Raw genomic sequence first — 14,552 nt, forward strand, 5'->3', positions numbered from 1 at the left:
CCGGATCCCGAGCCGAGATGCCCGACGCGGCGGTAGGCTGGCTGAGGGCCGGGGGCCCCTCTCTCGCTTGGCTGCACATCGGGCGTTTAGGCTGAAATAGCCGTTTGATATAATGCTGTAATCCTTTTCTCATATTTGATGGGAATGGTTTCCATGTCCTAGTATTTGACAACATCTACCCATTGGGCCAGATTCGTATTTATGTTAGCAAAACGTCCCCTGCCTGAAAGTCCATTGTAACCCAACACCTGACAACCCCGGTTCCCATTTCTGCTCGCCGAAAAGGTTTATTCAAGCACATAATGGGATCCCAGCAGAAAGCTTTTCAGACGACGGAGCGATGGTAAACTGCACCACATGAACTCCGTTTCCAGGGCTATTAAGCTTTTAATTGCAAAATAGCAGAGGAAATTTCAAGGTGACTATGAGGTGTTAGCAGTTAGCGCCCAGAAAAATAGACCGAAAGAGAATGAATGTGCAAAACATATGCTGCAAATAACATTTAGCCGGAAGGGACCGGCTCAGCCAAAGGGCCAAAGAAACCCCGCGGACCGGGCAGGGCGGGGGGGCGGTCTGGAAACCGGCCCGAATCCGCTGGCGTTTCGCGACTTTTCGATGTAGAGCCATCCGGAGGACACGGCGCTGTCGCCCAGCTGCTGGAACCCACCGTGGGCCGCGTCTCAGCCGGGCGCACAGGGGCGGCCGCAGGGTCTGCTGCACCGGGATGCCCCGCCGTTCCCCGGGCACTGCGGGCGGAGGAAGGGGTCGGGCCGGGGGGAGCGTTTGCTAGGGCCTGCACTGCTCCAAAGTAAGCTTTTGGGGAGCGGGCGTTCGCGGGATGCTGGTCACCGTTGAGCGAGTGCGAACGGCAGGATTATTCACCTCGCCCGAATAAGGCATTACCCGCGTTACAGGGAAAAGACAGGAATAAATTATGCATGATTTCCCGCTTGGAAAGCGACTCTGGGTGTCTCTGACCGTCTGTCCTGGCACACAGTAAGCAGGGAGAGAAGCACCGCTGCCAGCCCCGCTGCGTGGGGGGGCGTCGCGCTAGAGCGGGGCGAAACTTTCACGGAAGACTTCGAGGAAAATGTGAATTCCACACAGGGTCACGAAAACTAGCAGTCAAAGGCTGCCTGGCGAGGGGCGAGGAACGCGCCTTTTGAGAGGAGTAGCACTAATGAAGGTCACTGCTTACCAAGCAGCTAGAGATACTTGGGAAGAGGGCGACTTGCAGTGCGCTGGAAAAGCAAAATCAAAACAACAAACAAACAAAACCACACCCCCAACCACAAAACCTCCGAACAAAAAAAGCAACATAAACAAAGCAGTAGCAACAAAGAAACCACTCACAGACACTCACAAACCAAACGAAATCCAACCAAACCCAAAACCGCCCCAGACCCCAAGAAGCCTGTGAAAACTCTCCGGGCTCCATGCACAGCCCGGTCAGCCCTGCCCAGAGGAGTCCCAGAGGTCAAAAGGCGGAACGGCCCGGGCCGTGCAAATACAGAGCGCCCACGGACAGGCCAGGGGGAAGCGCCAGAGGCGAGCAGCCGTGCCCGGCGTGGCCACGTTCTGCCACGAGGCAGCCGACCCGGTCCGGCAACCACCTACGGCAGGCGCTCCCAGCTAGATCCACTGCCTTCCCACAGGAGGGGGCCCAAGCTTTCCCGGGAGACCACCCCGCATCTACCCACTCTTGGTGGGGTGTGGCATGTGCTCCTCGGCCGTCCTTCACCAGCAATCTTTTCCTCCGAAGTTCCCTCATTGCTGAATGTGAATCCCTCTCCAAAACTTAGTACTCCAGGCAGGATTTCCCCAGTCTTCTGAAGGACGCTATTCATTCTCCCCGTAATTTATTCTCAACGCCCTTGTCACTAACCAGGTCCCACACGGGCTTGTATAAAGAGCATGGCTTTTTTTTTTTTTCCCCACTCCCCGCTTCCCCACCTCGTTTGTCCCCAGGGCTGCTCCCCGCTCAGCGCGGCAACCAGAAACAGGCCCAGGCCGCCAGCGGCATAAGCCTCTCCGGCGGCCATGCAGCCCCCCGCGCCGCCAGGGCAGGGCATCCCGCCTGCGCGGCCGGCTCGATCGCCCGGCAGAGACGCGACCCCTCGCTCCCAGAGGGTGCGCGGAGCACCGAGCACCCTCTCCGCACTAAGAACGGGCCGGGAATAGCGCCCGGGACAGGCAGGTCCCCACCGCGGCGCTACACCCCTCGGGATGCCTTGCGCCCGGGGAGGGTATGGGGAGAGGGGAAGGGAGCCGTGGAACGTTCTCTAGAAATTAAGAAGCGGTATTTCAGCAAGGCCCGAGGACTGACAGAGCAAGGGTGGAAGCGAGCACCCGCCTCCGTCCCGGTCCCGCCTGCCGTGCCCTCCGGGGAGCCGCGCCGCCGACGCGGTGGCGGCAGCGGCAGAAGGGCACGGAGCCGCGGGAGCAGGCTGACAAGTGTGATAAAATGATCTTCCTTAACTAAACTCGTAAAGCACTGGGCAATAAAACTCAATCTTCTGTAAAATCCAATTAAGTCATTATCTGACTGATTGTATCTTTAATTGAAAACAGAAGTGACAGTAAATTTCTGTGATATATCAGGATCAATCGATACCACTATACGATTCAGCCTCAAGAAGTGATTTATAATGTCAAACCTATATAGGTAACTCCACATTATTCTCTCTAAAACCACTGGTGGATGAAATTAAGAGTAAGTGCATTTAATAAAAAACAAGATGGTCAGGTTATTGATTACAACAGATGGGGGTGAAATCAAATAGATGTTTTCAAAGCACAGAGCGAAGAAAATACAAGTAATTTCTTTTTTTTTTCTGTTTTAATACAGCTCACCAAATACACACACAAGAAAATTCAGTCATCAATAACATTTTTATTTCAGGTACAGCTGCAACTACAGAGAACAATGAATTTTTCTAGACTAGTTTCACTTCAGATTGGTTTTGGTAACACAAGGAAAGAACACCATAGCCCATTTTTAACAAAATAACAAACGCCAAAATTCACGGCAACTCTTAAGGGACTTACTTACTTGCAGTTTAGACCGGAATCTAAGGCAAGGCACTCAACTGTAATATGCAAAATACGTTAATTTGGCGACATGAGAAGAAAACTCCCAGACCAAGCAGCAGCGTTAGCCTGTAAGGAACTGTTAGGAATACACAACGGGATGCTGTTTCCCAGAGTTGAGTTATCGGCCCCTGCACGGGGAGGGGCCAGCACCGGACTCCCGGTTCTCTCAGCTCCCGCTACCCCGAGCCCCTGCCCGCATTTCGGCGACGCTCTCTCCGCCTGTGCCCCGACAGCGGCCCCCCGCCCCTCAGACGGGCGGCGGAGGCACCGCGCTGGCTTCTCGGTGGTGGGGAGGCCCCACGGCCACCCCCGGGGAAGCTGGCGTCCCGCTCCGCACCTGGGAAGAAGAAACCAAACCCCCCCCCCCCCGCCCGTCCCCCGCAACCCCCAAGCAGAACAAGCAAACCGAGAACGCTGCTGCTGTACCGCCTTGCCCCGGACGAGGGCCGCCACACCGCGGCTACTCGCCGCCCTCCTGGACGGGGCTCATCGCGAAGTTGCCGGGCTGCGTGGGGGGCTCGCACTCCAGGTCCCCCTTGGTGCTCTCGCTGCTGCTCGACAGGCACCCCAGGCCGGAGTCCTGGCTGCTGGGCGGCGAAAACACTGCGAGTGAGGGGAAGAGAGAAAAAAAACCAGTGACTGAGACACCCCCCTGGCCCCGACCAGAGGAGACCTCTCCAGGAAGAGGGGCGAGGAGTTGTTCCCCCGTGCATGTTGAGGTGCTGGTCTCCCCCCTCCCGCCGAGGTGAACGCAGCGGGAGTACCGAGTAACGATGGGAGGGAAACAACTTCAGGTCTAGGGGCTGTATCCCTCCACCCACAAGAAAGTTACCTGCCAACAGGCCTAAGGCCCTGCCTCGGGCAGCCCGAGGCTGAGGCCAAATATTACAGAATTTAAAACTAATACAGAGCTAGGAACGGTTGCAACATTGCAATTTGCAGTAGATACAAAAACCAAGTAAAAGGGTCTCTGACCTTCCTAACCTTAGATGAGTTGAGATCCACCCCCAACACTCCCTTCCTGCCTACCGTGAATATAATTAAGGGGAAGCTGCAGTGGTAATTTCTCCCCTCATTAACTTCCTGATTGGTTTCAGGCTCAGGATTCCAGCGGCCGGCAGTTTGTCACCAATTCCAAATGGCCAATCGTTAATACTAATGTTTGTGTAGCTAAACTGCCAGCATCTGCCACGGGCTTCTTGTACAACAATAATAGTGAAAGGGTAACATTAGTGCTTCCCGTGTTAATTCAAATTCTGTTCATCAATAGGAAAATCTATGATGTAATTAGCAAAATGCATCGGTGGTTGAGGCAGTTGGAGGGAAACTAAATCACAGCAGGAGCTGCATGAGCCACTGACACCTTTATCATCAATACTGTGTTCTGGATTTTACTGTTCAGTGGAAAGTATTACCAGCCTGTGGTCTTTTAAAAGAGAATATTGTTTATGGCCATTGCTTGTTTTTTAGAAGCCATGATGAATCCAGTACAACAGCACAAAAACAAGGAATATGAAGTTGAGGCTTAAACTCTGTCCTGCAATCACATAGCTGTGCCTAAGTGAGCTGCTCCTCCACACTTGAGCCCTGGGTGCTTGCAGACTGGGGACTTCTAGTAGCCCTGAAGTTCAATGAAAAAGATGAGGTCAGGTTTGACTTTGACAGCCAGTCAAATCCAACAGGATTCAAGGAAAGTAAACTGCACCATCTGGGTTTAGCCCACTACTTATGAGAAAATTAGAAATACGCTCTTAAAAAAACACCAACACTCCATTTCTGTAGTATCCCGTGTCTTTGCAGTAACTTTCATTTGCAGCTCAGCTTCCAAATTTGTTCTGTTTTTAAACACAACATTGGTTACCAAGAGATGGAAAAGACATTATGAAGTTGACATCACACACACCACTTTCACCTACTAAACCCATGCACAGACAAAATAGCAATTTCCATTCCTTTCAGGGAGTTTTGACCATTTTTGATATTGCAGAACCTGGCTCCTTGATTTAATGCAAGTGTCTCATTTGATGCATATAAGGGACGACTAAGGCTCTAACATCACTCTGCCAAAGCAGACTCTATTACTGTCTTTTAGATCTGACATAAATTTTTTAACTCCAGGGAACAGGATATTAACCCTATATTACATTTTTTCCCAGCTAAAATACAAAGAAAAGAACATAGTGCTTAGACATGAGGGAGTGACAAGGTAGTCAAGGCAATTTCCAACAGTTTTTAAACATCCTGCAAATACTGCTAATTGGTTTAGTGACACAGAAAGAGGAATCTGGTCTGCAGCATCACGTATTCCTTCGCTGTGTGGTCAAATGCACAGAACAGCCAAACAGGTCTCCAACACCTCCAGGCCTCAAATAACCAGTGCACTGATGTGCACTTAGAACAGGCTGGAACTGCACTTACATAACCTGTGGTTGGGAACAACTGTTTAGATTTTTACTTTTTTCTAGCTCACCAATCCTGAAACCAAGAAGTGTTGCAGAATCAGAAATGATCCTTGTAGGTTTGGAAGAGCCGAACTCTCTTCTGCCATGAGAACATACCAGGAGATTGATTCCTAATGGTGTGTTTTCCTACCTTTCCTTTTTAGTGTTTAAGCAGGGCTGATGGTGGAGTCCAAGGAAAAGTTACATCTGAGTCCTCCGTGTCTGGATGAGGATACTAGTTTTCCTTCCACTTCACTTTCTCTATTTAAAGTCATTTTACCACGGCCTAAGAGCTCCTAGGACTTGAACCATGTGTAAACATGCACGTTACAAGAAGTAAGCGGAACAACAGAGGAACATTTCTGCTCCTCTGCAAGGGAAGCAGCACAAACATACTCACTGTGAAGGCCCAGTCTGCACCACACTCCCATGATCTGAAACACACACCATGCACTATTCCAGGTGAGTATGTGGCTCATGCTTTGACTATGTAACGACAGAGCAAAGACGCTCCCGCAGGTTCACATGGCAATGTCTAAGGGGAAATCACCTACAGAAAATGCAGTTATCACCTCTCCCGATGTGTCCTACAGACTAGCTCCTCAATGGTAATTCACAGTTTTAGGTTGTGCCTGCCAACAATTGCAGCTTTGGTAGGATCTGGCCAGGTCTAGCATCAGGAACCATCCCTTTCTCCATAAGGTACCTTGCATTATATAGTAATGCAGCCTCAGCAGGGCTGGCTGGCTCAAGGGCTCAGCTCTCTAACTCTCAGAACTTCATTCTGCCCTGATTTAGCAAAGACCAAGGTGTGTGAAGGATTAGGACATGCTGTAAGGATTCTGTGTTCCTGGACTCCAAGAAAAAAGTATCAGGGAAGTGATTGAGGTGAAAAGGGGCTAATTTTTTGTTTACTCCCAAGCAGCCAAATGGGCAAGAAGTTTATTTTAAAGGATTTGTTAGTAATTCTAAGCATGCATGTGCCTGAAGTGATGGAAAGGCCCATTTTTAAATACTGAGATCTATAAATCTCTGTGACAAACTTGCAGGAAGTGGTTTTTTTTTTCCCCAAACACAACGAATCCTACAGAAAACCCACTCAACATGCTACGGTACAGATGTTAAAACCCTACCACAGCAAGACTGCCACTTTGTTTTTGTGGTCTATTTTTTGAGCAACTCTGTGTTAGTTTAGTATAAACCTGCTGAATGACACAGAGGACAACTTTTTTTGGCAGACAGACAACCAAATCTCTTTCTTAGCATCTCAAACGGTGGCTCCTAAGTCTTCTGGATCAGTGAAGCTCCACCAGCTTTTCCACTGACTTCCAAATTAATCACAGTTTTGATTGTTAGGCAATTTGGGCTACATATCCTGGTCTCTGAATATACACAGGGGTATGTAATGAGAGCCACAAAGGTTTTGTGACACTACCAAGATTTACCTGGAACACTAAGAGAGCTACTTCTGCATCCAAACCTGAACTGCTTTATCAAACAGACCTCCACTGCAGTCGACAGTCACTGAAGTCAAGCAAGGTGCAGTGAGTAGGTGCAATGCTGATAAAAAGTACATGATACTCAGACTGGGACTTGTAGCTATAAAAAGGCAGCAAAAAGGAAATAAGCAATTCTGTTCCAGTGTTTTAATCACACAGCAATAAAATGTAGAAATTCCAAGTTCAAAGAAACAAAACCCATGCTCTTTGTGATTTAAGTATACGAATTTCATCTGTTTGCGGCTTGCGGCTGATCCTCCTACAGTTGTTGCACAGCCTTTATCTGTGTAAATAACAGTACCAGAATTGGGTCTGTGACAGTTCAAGACTGCTCCTTGATCTAATTACCTTTTACCCTTGGGAAAGCACCTGAATACTTTTGAGCCATATGAATCTGAAAAAAAATTCAGCTAGTATCACAAAGGAAAATAAGTGAGAAGGGATCCCAACCATAAACACAAAACCTTGTGTCTTCTGACACTGGAAACTGCATTGACTTTTAACTTGAGTGATCCCCAAAATTCAATGAACTGAAAAGAACAATACACTTTCAGTGATGTGAGAAATCAGGATATTCATGCTTGAAAGGTAAGTATTTTCCTGAGTTTACATTTAGAATACTATTACACTCTAAATAAGGAGCAATTTGTAAAGATTTGAGTGGTCCAATTCATTTTTCAAAACTCTTTCACCTTTCTCAGGGAAAGAGAAGTGAGTAAGCATGTCAGTCCCACACATTGATAAGGGCCATTCACATTTTCCTCGTGTGCGCACTTGTGTGTCAGCACAGCCACACATGGAGAATGAAGAACTAGGTGCCACTGGCACTTGATGGCATGGGAGCATCACTAAAGCATGCCGAAGTTTTTGGCATGAGGGTGGACAGGAACTGCTCTTCACAGTACTTTCTCCTCCAAAGCAGTTTCCTCTTGCAAATATTACTGCTGTTGCAAGCAGCAGCTTCCACTCCAGGCTACAGAGATCCCACATAAAAAGCCAAAACTCTTGAAAACCAAACTGGCCTATGAAACCACTGGCGGTCAAGCCAAGAAGCAAGTCATGATACCCACAAAAAGGGCAAAATAGGAGAAAATGGCACTGGCATTCTCTTCAGCATACCAACTCAAACCACTGTAAGACATAAGGTGTGGCTGGCCATGCTCCCTGACTTGGTGACTTGAAAATAACCACAGGTCAAACTCAGTTTGGAAACAATTCCCAGTTTCCACCCAAGTCAAAGGTACCCTGCTGCTCAGATTGTTGTCAAAAAGGGTTGACTCTACCTCCCAGCATCAGCAAACAGCCTGCCAGGCAATCGCAACTACAGTAACACTATAGTAACTGCTTGACAAAGCATTAGGTCAAAAACCCCAAATCAACCAAACACCCCCCCACCGAAACAATTACTGCTGCAAAAGCAGCCACTAGGAATCAGAGAACTATCAGAATCCTCAGTTGCTGTCTCAGAAACTGAGAAGACATACAGAAAAAGAGAATGGGAGAAAAGCACAATTTCCCTGTTGTGGAGAAAGCATTAGAATGGCAGCAAGAGTGTCAAGGTCTGTGCTGAATGTGCTGTAGATGATAAGATGGGCAAGATGTAACCTCCATGTAAACACATGCAGGAAGGCCAAGTAAATTCTCCTAAGTAATTTCCCTTCAGCCGCCTCTCGCCTTCGGGAGTGCTTAACCCCATGTTCTCGAACAAGGGTTCAACTCCTTAAGCAGAGTTAACTAACAAATGGCCAAAAAGAAAATCTACCTCTGCTGTATCTCTGATGTGATGTGATTCACTCCTATGGGAATGCTTTATTTAAAATAAAGATGGAGGACTACTGACTTACACCAGGGTGAAAAAACAAGCGTTAGCGGCAGGCTGCTCATACACCAGCCATGCAATGGGTTCAGTCTCATACTCCAGTATTCTGCTCTCTGCAGATCTAAGACATCAGCAGTCAAGAGACTATAGGCTCCTGCTAGAAGGCCACAGAGAAGCTGCAAGAAAAGTAAGAGACCCTCTTGAATCAGCTGTTTCCAAGATTTTCTCTGAACACAAAGATTCCAAGTTTGTAAAGCTGACATAACGCATGTTTCTGAAGGACATTTGCACTTGGTGAATCCTCAATATCTTTTATTTCTTTTGCTTCTACTCTGTATGAACTGAAGTAAAAAAACCTCCAAACTGCTATCATCTTCACTACATCTCTCTTGCTCAGGATGACTGCTGGGATGAAACGGTTCTCACTGAAAATTCCTGCCAACATCTGCAAGTGCATAAATGTGCTATGCATTTTCTGTATTGACTGTCCTTCTCCTCCCTCAGGCCTCAGTTGAAGGTCTGGACCAGGGGATAGCTTCCAGAGGGACAAATCCTGGAAGCCCACCTGAAGCCAAGGGTTTTTGCTTGCTGCAGCTGGTCACCACAACACAGTGTGAGTGCAGACTTCTTCGCAGCAGTGTAAGAATGATGCACAGCAGAGTGTAAGACAGGGAGGCTGATACCAAGTAGTTTACAAGGGGAAAAAGAAAACTCAGCTATGGGTCTGCCTTGAAACTGACCTCCACATATTACTCTGACCAGCTGAAATGTCTTTGTGACTTTTCTTGTGATAAGTGTGTTATGGACTCTTCTCTGCTGACCACAATGTGGACCAATTTGCAAGAGCATGGGACTGATGCTCCTTTTCTGCTTTGCATACTATAAACGCAATGGAAACCTGTCCAGTTCTAGCAACGTATGCCTGTGGATACCTTCCGGCTGACAGGAAGAGCAACAAACAGAGCTGCTTTTTGATGCAAAAATAAAAACAAGCCTAAGGATCTTGAAATACATGCTCCATCTGTGTCTCTTAACAAAGGTATACTATTTCATAGTACAGCCCTTTTCCCCTTCTTGAACACCTACCCTCGTCACTAACATTTAAGGCAATTAGGATTATCTTGGATGCCCACAGTAGGGCAGACTTATTGTGTATTTTCAAATAGCATTAATTTTTGGCATTAGGAACTCAGGATAAAAAGTAAAGAGCTGAATAGAGATCTTTATTCAGTATGCTTTACCATGGATTATCTCATTCTTTTCCAGTTCATGCTTGTAGTTTTAGCAACTAAGAACGAAGGGCTGTAACTGATGTAATTAGAAACCAGAAGCTGGAGAAAATATCCTCCTGCTGACTCCCTCACCTCTGGTTTTAAATTCTCTTATAGTAATATGTGAAACAATCAAACAAGGCTTTCTACCTCTCACCCACTACCAGCTAGACAGACAGGATGCAAAAATGGTATTTGGGAAGCACTGGCTTTTTCTCAGACTCCAAAACATGGCTTGAAACTACACCAATCTTCTACAAAGCAACTGCCCTCCCTGCCTGCATGCACGAACTGGAGCAGAGCAGTAGTGATGGACCAACGCTCTCTCCTATCACCAGCTTTACATTCTGTGGCTAACTTACTGTCATTAAGCCACTCCTGCAGGCTAGGAAAGGCAGACGATGAACATCTCAGAAAAACTTCAAATGTGCTGAGGTGCGTACCCTTGCTTTGAATGACTGAAAGGTGACGTGCAAAATTCAGCTGATAGAAGCTCTCTTTTTGTTTGGCAGAAGTGAATGGTTCCTTGCCTCAAGTGCTCACTCTGCTGAGTCAGGTCCCAGCCAGGTACACCTCCACAGAAACCTCCCAGGTTTATATTCCACTGCCAGGAACCCTAAAGGCTAGTTCTCTCAAAAATAAAACATTATTGTAATCATTTCACAAAGATTTTGTGCTAGAACACATGAAGAAAAACATTCTCCAGCATCTCAACATAAAGCAGGCATTTCCCACTGCTGGGTAACAAGGTAAAACAGGCATTTCTGTAGATCGTTTTTGACTCATTTTTAAGTGAAAACATTCTGCATGATTACATATAAAGCATGACAACCTCAGCCACAAAAGAGCTGGGATGAAGTTTGATTTGACCTATTTTTATCTGGTAGTAAGACTACAAAGAAAGGCATCATGATTAAATGCAAAAGGCATCTCCCTTTTCCCTCCCTAGCCTTCTCCAGTCCTTTATTTAATCCTTGTGTTGTCCTGGGCACACAGCTGCTCAGCAACACAGGGAATTACAATGAAGAACAGCTGTTGTATTGCCAATACTGCAGAGATGCATACGCTTCTCCTTTGGGCTGTAACTCTTGACCAGCAGACCTACTTTTGGAGATCCTTACTTCTGACATTCACAGTCCACCAGAGGACCCAATGGTTTGCATGGCTGTACTCTACCTCAGAGTCCAATAGGAATTTTTGAAAAACAGAAACCAAGCCACCAACAAACCATTAAAAGACTCAAGATTAAAGAACAGCCACAGAAACATAGGGGGAGACACTGATTTCCAGCAAAGGAAGATTTAAAAAGTGGCTGTGAGGGATAGGGGGTATTTGGACATCTGTCACTAACTGAGGAGCAGCAAGGAATCTCAGAGGAATGAAGCCATTTGCTTCATCATGTAACAAGACTGTGACAAAGCTGGGACCTTAAATCTCTTTATTCCTGGAAGTCAGATACTACTTCTCTATTCCACACACAACACTGGAGACTGAGTCTCCATTAAAAAAATATGTCCCTGGTGTGTTATACTCAGAAGACTGAGAAAAGACAAGCAGCATTAAGAAAAAAAATGAACTTCAAATCCACTTTAGATTGTTTTTCTTACTCCTACAGTAATCAAAACCTGTTCTAACAACAAGATTAAAATATAAATATCGATCATTTCTCACAAAAAATATGAAACTATCTTGCCAGCTGCTGGTGCACAAGCCCAAATTTCCTTTTGAGCATTTTATCCTGCCAGGACTGGTTTTGCACAAAATTGCTGTGGGGCCAGAGTCTTACAACTCCCTAGACTGTCCCGCTACCGGGCACAATATAGAGGCAGGTCTTAGCACCCCACATGCCTCTCCTGTGTGGCCACCTTTGAAGCCAGATCCATGAAATGAACTGTGTTTACAGAGGTTTGTTTGGTTTGGGTTCCCCCCCCCCCCCCCCAAAAGAGAACAAACCATTCCACAAATCAAGAGTCACAGGAGGCCGCACAACCATGTGAATGGGCAGCAACCCTTGATGGCAATGCAAGAATAGCAACGGACTGCCTGCAACTCCAAATCTTTCACAGGAATCATAGAGTACTTTGGTTGGAAGGGATCTTCAGGCCATCCAGTTCAGCTCCCTTGCACTGAGAAGAGACACCTCAAACTAGATCAGGTAGCCCAGAGTCCCATTCAACCCGACACTGAATGTTTCTGTGAATGTTTCCACACATGACCTCTCTGGACAATCTGTGCCAGTGTTTTACCACCATCATTGTAAAAAAATTCTCCCAGTATCTAGTCTGAATTTACCCTCCTCTAGTTTAAAACCATTATTCCTTGTCCTATCACTACAGGTCCTACTAAAAAACCTGTCATGCCCTTTCTTATCAGCCCCCTCTAACTACTGAAAGGCCCCACTTAGGTCTCCCTGGACTCTCTTCTCCAGGCTCAAAATGGACCCATCATCCATGTGAGACTGTTGAGGGAAGAAGGCCACCTGAATCCCTCTGTCCTGTTCTAAGTTTGCAGAAATACGTGATTTCAGCAAAAACAATCAGTGGGTTAGATTTTTCCAAAGCAGAAGTTTCTATCAGAACAATTTCCAGCCAGCTCTCAAGAAGAGAACGTGGCATTGTCTCTGAGCACCCTAGAGTTCCCTCAGACACAGTTAGGTGACTTCATGCTAATTTTATGGAGACTGCTTACTGTCCACCTCCTCCTGGGGTCTGCATCTTCTCCTATGCTGAAGACACCGGCTTTTCCATACATCCCAAACACCACCTAACCAACAGATAATGCCACACAGAGGTGACTGCAATGGACATCCGCAGCTGCTCTTAATGGCAAAATGGTTGCACATGCTTATCAGGGCTGTTGTGTAGCAGCACAAGGGAATGAACAGGCAAAAGGCTTTTCTGTGGGATGACTGCTGATACTGAGGGTGCAGATGGAGGTGGGGACTGATTCCTGTTGCAAGGCAAGACCTCACAGGCTACACCTATCTCCTAGAGCAACACAGGAGACAACTAGAGAGAGTCCTGATTCCTCATCCACATCACTACAATACAGCAGCCCTTGTTTTCTTAAGATATATTTAAAACCTATCTATACAAGAAGTTCCTTGGGAATAATTACCTTAGAAGCATCAATTGTCCTACCTAAAAATGCACTGCCGTTTGCAACAGCTGAGGCAATGAAAAGTTTTTTGAAAAACATGGTTAATTTGAAAGGAAAGAGTGCACTTGAGACTCAGGATTATGTTAACAAGTAGCAGAGTATGTGGAAACACAAAACAAAAGGCACAAAGTTTCTTCCTTGTGTAGCTATACTAAAGGAAAGAAACAGGATTCCAAGAGCTCTAATAATCACATAAAACCTTTTGGTATTCAGCACAGAAATCCAAATACAACACTGTTTTGGCTGAATGTCTCTCCATTCTTGGGTAAGAAGGGCTGTTAATCTTCACTAGTGTATCAAGAACAAAAAAAACCAGTTTGCACAACACCAAGACTAGCAATGTAAATGTTAATATGGTCACTTCTCTTCGTATTTCGTTGTTGCCAGTGTCACTTTCAACTTATAAAATGAGGATGAAATCCATGCTCAGGGTCATCAGTCCTAATATTCAAAGCATAACCAAATAGTTAATAATGATGGACTCAGGTCTTTCAGCTTTAATGATTTAATTTTAGAAAATACTGTCTTAGTGCAACATCCCTATATTATACAGCTTAATTTTTTTTTTTTTTTTTTACATAACTTGCAAGCTTTTGGAAGTCAAGAGGTTACTAAGCAATCAGTCAAAAATACTGCGTCTAATGCAAGTGATGTGTTATGGTAAATACAATATATTTCCACTTGCAAATAGATTTATTTACTTTTTTAATTCTCTTATAATTCAACTGTCTCTTCTGGCAAGGGAGAAGACAAGAATCTGCAACTTGTACCATACCTGCAGAAGGAACAGGAGGTTTGTCACTGATTTCAGCATGAGCAACACTGTACTCACCAATGACTGTGCCCAAAATTGAGTAAGAGGAAAGAAATAAAAAGCCTTATCATCTATGTCTTACAATTCAAATGAATCTGCAGTTTAAGAAGCCCAAAGGCTTTAAAGTGACTTAGTATTACCATGGCATTACCGTTTTTAATATTAACTTTAATTTGATGCAAGTTCAGCAGATCTGCTGTAAAATGGTTCAACGAGTATTGATGAAATACACAGCACAAGATGGGTATGTGCAGAGTAAAAATGTTGCTACTTATTTTAAAGTGAGATTTATTCCCCTCAAAGTTTAGGAACCCTGCTGCAGTAAGTCACAATACTTGAGTAAATAGGGACAAAAACAGAACACAAAACACTTTTGAGGTAGTCAAGTAAGTTAAATGAAGTTTCACACAACATTAGGCTTAAGACAGATCCGCTGTGCTGTATTTATATTCATTT

General features: G+C 45.8%; 1 protein-coding gene across 2 annotated transcripts in view; it reads right to left on the bottom strand.

Annotated features, from left to right (window-relative positions):
* Window positions 1-2,873: 2,873 nt before the first annotated feature.
* The window catches only part of LOC121673061 (doublesex- and mab-3-related transcription factor 1-like), a 57,800-nt gene continuing 46,121 nt past the window's right edge, over window positions 2,874-14,552 (bottom strand). For both annotated transcript variants that reach the window (XM_042046099.1, XM_042046100.1), the window contains one exon: window positions 2,874-3,696. In XM_042046099.1, coding sequence (XP_041902033.1) covers window positions 3,580-3,696 — 117 coding nt within the window. In that variant the 3' untranslated portion in view covers window positions 2,874-3,579. The remainder of the gene's footprint in view (window positions 3,697-14,552) is intronic.

The sequence above is a fragment of the Corvus kubaryi genome, unplaced genomic scaffold (genome assembly GCF_017639235.1).
Source record: "Corvus kubaryi isolate FWS band 111438036 unplaced genomic scaffold, C.kubaryi_AGA036_p1.0 65149, whole genome shotgun sequence".
Lineage (NCBI taxonomy): Eukaryota > Metazoa > Chordata > Aves > Passeriformes > Corvidae > Corvus > Corvus kubaryi.